We start from the raw sequence: 6,000 nt of genomic DNA, 5'->3' as shown, positions 1-6,000 counted from the left end.
AAGAGAACTGTTCAAACCTGATGAGGTACCTGAAAGACATAATTTATCATTTTTTCCAACTGTAAATGATATAAAAAATCATATCCATGAGGTACAGAAATCATTGAGGACTGGAGATGTGGTATATAACTCAGAGGTGATTCCAGCAACGGTATGATCACACCCACTTCTTTGATTCATTAATCTTTCTCAGCTCCTGTTAATACATTAGCAAGTCTCTAGCTCCCAGGAATACTTGGCCTAGTAGAAAGGGCTCTTGTTACACCATCTCCATTCCTATGATTTGAGGAAATACAGTGGGCAAGTTTGTAAAATATGAATACTACCAGCTTGCGGATAATGACTTGACTGAATATTTCTTAGTACTCTCACAAGGAAAAGAAACAGTAGATTTCCAAATCTGAGTATAACAGAGAGAAGAATTAGTATTTTGTTTTAATGAGGACTATTTCTTATTTAGTTTACAGACATTTATTGAGCACACACCGAGTACACTCTTTGCTCCATTTTTTTTTTTTTTTTTTTTTTTTTGGTTTTTTGAGACAGGGTTTCTCTGTGTAGCTTTGCGCCTTTCCCAGAACTCACTTGGTAGCCCAGGCTGGCCTCGAACTCCCAGAGATCCGCCTGGCTCTGCCTTCCGAGTGCTGGGATTAAAGGCGTGCGCCACCACCGCCTGCCCTCCTTGCTCCATTTTTAAGAACAGATGGTCAAGGTTAAGTAGCTCAGGGTCAGGTGTGAGCTCTGTGTACCGTCTGTGCATATCAGTGTTTGACTTAGATCTGTCTGTTGTGGTTTCTGAGATAATCTGACCATAGTTGTCCAGAAAGAGTGACCACAACAGAGGCAGTGACTGAGGAGTTAAATCCGAGGAGCGCTAACCTTGGCCTTCCTGACTTTTCACTGCCAAGTTTTAGTATCTGGACATTTTTGAGTTGTACTTATTTTTGTATGTATGTGGATGTTCTGCTTGCATGCCTGGGGCCCATGGAGGCCAGAAGAGGGTGTCAGATTCCCTGAACCTGGGGTTAAAGGTGGTTGTGAGCCACCATCACGGGTGCTGGGAATCAAACCCGGGTCCTCTGGAAGATCAGCTGGTGCTTAACTGCTGAGCCATCTCTCCTAGTACTTGGATATTTCAAATGCTAGACCTACTGGGGTGGTTTTTGTTTGTTTGTGTTATATCCAGACTTAATTATTACGGTACGTAATTCAAGAAATAAATAAATAGATTTGCCATCTACATTTCCTATCCAAATTGTTGACATCTGAATTCACAGACCCTAACATAGTGAGACATACCGGAGCTTTAGGAATGTAAACAAGTAGAGGGTGATCACAGAACAAAGCACAAGTGTGATGAAAATAAAATAGGCAGCGGGGGAGGGGGGAGCTGACTCTGTACCGGGTTTGCCTCGTAAGCACGGTGATCTAAGTGTGGTCCCCTGGAACCCACATACAAATGCTCAGTGTGGTGGGTGGGGACTCACAGCCCCAGTGCTGGGGAGGTGGAGGCGGGGGTGGAGCTGGCTGGCTGGCTGGTCACTCTAGCCAAACCGGTGGGCTCCATGCCCGTGACAGATGCCATCTCAATGGAAGTAGACTCAGTGTTGTCCTCTGGGTTCCATATGTGTGCCACGGCATGTGGGTGCATGAGACACAAAATAAGTATGTAAGTGTAAATTTGTGAAAGAAGGTATGATAGCTGTATTAATGTTTTAAGATAATTTTCAATGTAACTGCTTTGTTTTTACTGAAACAAATGTTCTGATTTCAGCTTCAGTGGACCACAGATAGTGGGAATATTCTCAGAGAGACTGTAACAGTTACATTTGCAGAAGGTAGGTTATTTTTGAATATTTTTATAACATAAAAATAAATTGGTGTTATATCTGGAAAGAACTTTAGCTATCTTATAGAATCAGTTTTAAGGAATTTTTGTATGTGTGCTCATGTGTACAGGTGTATATGCGTGTGTGAAGGGCAGAGGTCAATGTCCACCATTACTCCCCATATCTTTCATTTATTCATTTGGGGCCTGGCTTTCTCACTAACCCTGGAGCTCACTGAGCTGGTCAGCAAGCCCTGGGGTGTCCCTTCTCTGCTCCCTAGAGCTGGGTTTACAGACGCTCATGGCTGTTCCTGGCGTTTCTGTGGGGGCTGGGGACTCGAACCCACATCCTCATGCTTGCCCATCAAGTACTTCACTCACTGTGCCCTGTCCCTGACTGTCGTGTAATCAGACTTTATAGATGAGGAGACCTGACTCTAACGAGGGAAAGAGTAGCTATGTTGGAATTTATCAAAGGATTTCTAGAACCTTTATGCTTCTTTATGACCAAGAAAAATGGTTTGTTGCTGAGTAATAGTATCTAGATGGCCTAGAACTTGTGATCCTCCTGCCTCAGCCCCTTAAATGCTAGGGTTCTAAACGTGTGCCACCATGTCTGACTGTAACTGAGATTCGAGGCTGTATTAGCAGAGTCAACCAGAAGAATGGACAGTGCACCTTGATCTGCAAACTGTTGTCTCCCTGGGATTGTTTGCTTTTCTCAGGCAGGGTTTCTCTGCGTAGCTCCAGCTGTCCTGGAATTTGCTCTGTGGACGAGGCTGGCCTCGAACTCACAGAGATGTGCCTGCCTCTGCCTCCCGAGTGCTGGAATCAAAGGCGTGCGCCACCACCGCCCACCTGTCTCATATGTTCTCAACTCCTATGTTCCCGAAATATCTGAAGCTTCTTTTGTTTGTTTGTTTGTTTGTTTTTATTTACTCTTTTACGTGTGTTCTGTCTCCTGGAAATGTCTTCTCTCTTCTGTGTGGAAAATTCTTTTCTCACACAGAACAGTCTCTGGTCTTGAGGGTTTTCTAACCTTGTCTCTTACATTAAGGGAGCTCCTCGTTATGTTCCATTTACCTCGGTACCTACTGTGGTAGGCTGCTGTTGACACATTTGTAGCTTTAGGTGTTATTCAGGCTCTTCAGAGGCAAGGGTTTAGTTAATCAAACTAAGTTTCCAGAGGATAATGTCTGCTAAACCACTAACACCATAATCACTCTAGAATCAGTTAATGGATAACTGTAGGCAGAGTATTTTCGGCCACTTGTTAACCTGCACAGGTCACCTCGCGGCTGCGCTAGTTCTTACATTGTCTGTACACCGATGCTCGTTGGCATCACCTGTGCGTTTTACTTTATTAAGTTGCTGTGCCAAGTGCAAGCAGGTTCCTCCTTCATGGACTAAAGGCTAGCAAAGAAAAAAACACTAAACAAATGTTTTCTAATTAATTAGTGTTGTGAAAAGTGCCATGTGAGAGCTGTGCTAGAGACATACACTAGGGGAAGGGACGGGAGGGTGTCACTCTTGAAAATGTCAGTTTTAGAGCTGGGTGTAGTGGCCCACGCCTTTAATCCCAGCACTCGGGAGGCAGAGCAAGGCGGATCTCTGTGAGTTCGAGGCTAGCCTGGACTACAGAGTGAGTTCTAGGATAGACGGAGCTACATAGTAAGACCCTATCTAGAGGAGAGACAAAAAGAAAAGGTCACTTTTAAGCCTGAGAACTAAAGAATGAATTATAATTTTCTTTTTTTCTTTCTTTCTTTTCTTTTTTTCCAGACAAGATTTCTTAGTATAACAGTCCTGGCTGTCTCGGAACTCTCTTTGTAGATCAGGCTGGCCTCGAACTCACAGAGATCTGCCTACCTCTGCCTCCCGAGTGCTGGGATTAAAGATATGTGCTACCACCACCACCCTGCTGAATTAGAATTTTCTAATCAATAGAATGGCATGTGTCAACACCAAAGCAAAAAAAAAAAAAAAAAAGTCATGTTTAAGAAACTTTAAAAAGAGGGAGGTGGGTAGGCTGGCTGGAGAGATGGTTCAGTGGTTAAGAACACTGGCCACTCTTCCAGACAGCTCAGGTGATTTCCCAACACCCACACGGCAGCTCACAATTGTCTGTAACTCCAATGCAGGGGATCCTACACCCTCATACAGACACACATGCAGGCAAAGTACCAATTCACATTAAAGAATAAAAACAATAAAGAAAGAAAGATACATGCTTTTTTTTTTTTTTTTTTTTTTTTTTTTTTTTTTTTTAAGAAACTTAAAAAAACAGGAACTTGGGGCTGGAGGGATGGCTCAGCAGTTAACAGCAATGGCTGCTCTTCCAGAGGTCCTGAGTTCAATTCCCAGCAACCATGTGGTGGCTCACAACCATCTGCAGTAAGATCTGGTGCCCTCTTCTGGCCTGCAGCCATACATGCAGGCAGAACACTGTATACATAATAAATAAAATCTTTTTTTTAAATTTTATGTGCATTGATGTTTCTGCTTGCATGTGTGTCTGTGTGAAGGTGTCAGAACTCCTGGAGTTGCAATTACAGACAGTGGTGAGCTGTCATGTGGGTGCTGGGAATTGAACCCAGGTCCTTGGAAGAGCAGTCAGTGCTCTTAACTGCTGAGCCATCTCTCCAGCCCCCATAAATCTTTAAAAAAAAAAAAAAAAAGTCTAGAAACTTAAGAAGGCTAATAAAGATTTAGTATAGAAAATGTTTAGAATTAAAACTGGATTATTTTTGTTAGGTACATATATGTATTTACATATTCCTAACAACAATTAATGAAAATAGAGGCCATGAATTTGAAAGGGAGCAAGAGGAATATATGGGGTTGGAAGGAGGAAAGGGAAAGAGGAAATGATATATTTATACTGTAATTTCAAAACATAAAAGGAATAATTTTTACAAATAGATCAACAAAACAGAAACACAGCTGCTCTGCTGTGTCCGTGAAGATGATGACGGTAGTGTGGACTCAGTTGATGGCCTACGCTCTGAACTTAGACACATTGAATAGCTTATCAATGACAGTATCTCTAGACCTCACTCTAGATGTACTTGGGTAAAAATCTGGGTGGATGAGATGGCCCAGCCAGTAAAGACATTTGCTGCCCAGCCTGACTGAGAACCTGAATGAAATACATGGAAATTAAGGACTGGATTGTAACACAGTATGGAGCATTAGTCTAACATGCAGAGGCCCCGGTTAGTCCCCATCACAGAGAGAGGGGGGAGGGAGGGAGGGAGGGAGGGAGGGAGGAGGACGGAAGGAAGGGTATCCTCTTTTTTTTTTTTAAATATTTATTTATTATGTATACAGCATATATGACTGCAAGCCAGAAGAGAGCACCAGATCTTGTTACGGATGGTTGTGAGCCACCATGTGGTTGCTGGGAATTGAACTCAGGACCTCTGGAAGAGCAGCCAGTGCTCTTAACCTCTGAGCCATCTCTCCAGCCCGAAGGGTATCCTCTTTTACCGTCTGTTGCTGTGGTAAACACCATGAGTAAAAGCAACCCAGAGGAAAGAATTTATTTTATCTTACAGCTCCCAGCTCTTAGGTCATGATCCGTCACTGAGGGAAATCAGGGCAGGAACAGACGCACAGACCATGAAGAAGCTCTGATTACTGATTTGCTCTCTATGGCTTGTTCATTCACCTTGACTTTTTATATAGTACCTCCTGCCCAGTGATGGTACTGCCCACAGTGGGCTAGGCCTTCTCACATCAATCATTAATCCAGAAAGTATTTCACAGATATTCCTATAGGCCAGTCTCATGAAGGCATTTTTTTCAATTGAGGTTCCCTCTTCCCAAATAACTAGTTCATGTCAAGTTGAAAAAATAAATAAATAAATAAATAAATAAATAAATAAACAAACAGGATAAGAAAGGAATGGAGGAACGAAGGAGGAGTTGAATGAAGGTTGAATCTAGAAATCCATATTTTTGGAGTTCCCATTGGAAGTTCTGATGATCTGGCAGGTTCTGGAAACAGCAAACTAGATACCCTGGGCTTGGTGTGTGGCTGTGTGGCTGTGTTTCTATGTGCATTGTGGTTTTTGCTTCTTTGGTGTTGTTTTGAAACAGGGTCTCTCTCTGTTCCCAGGCTGGTCTAGAATATTTTAGGCTGGCCTCAAACTCATGGTAGTCCCCCTTTG

The 6,000-nt window shown here is 42.9% G+C and overlaps 1 protein-coding gene across 17 annotated transcripts in view; it reads left to right on the top strand.

Annotated features, from left to right (window-relative positions):
• Positions 1–6,000, top strand: part of Carf (calcium responsive transcription factor) — a 52,852-nt gene that overhangs the window by 38,187 nt on the left and 8,665 nt on the right. For 14 of the 17 annotated variants that reach the window (XR_013044135.1, XM_042260288.2, XM_042260290.2 and 11 more), the window contains 2 exons: positions 1–151; positions 1,775–1,838. The exon at positions 1–151 is cut by the window's left edge and continues 12 nt beyond it. Coding sequence is in view for 16 of the 17 variants with exons in the window: in XM_042260288.2 (XP_042116222.1) it covers positions 1–151; positions 1,775–1,838 (215 nt within the window). In the remaining variant the exon portion in view is untranslated. The remainder of the gene's footprint in view (positions 152–1,774; positions 1,839–6,000) is intronic. The other 3 variants (XM_042260291.2, XM_076550322.1, XM_076550321.1) reach the window with 1 other exon arrangement.

This window comes from Peromyscus maniculatus, chromosome 13 (assembly GCF_049852395.1).
Source record: "Peromyscus maniculatus bairdii isolate BWxNUB_F1_BW_parent chromosome 13, HU_Pman_BW_mat_3.1, whole genome shotgun sequence".
Taxonomy (NCBI): Eukaryota; Metazoa; Chordata; class Mammalia; order Rodentia; family Cricetidae; genus Peromyscus; species Peromyscus maniculatus.
Note: the sequence above shows the minus strand (reverse complement) of the source record. Positions and strands in the feature narration are given on the sequence as shown.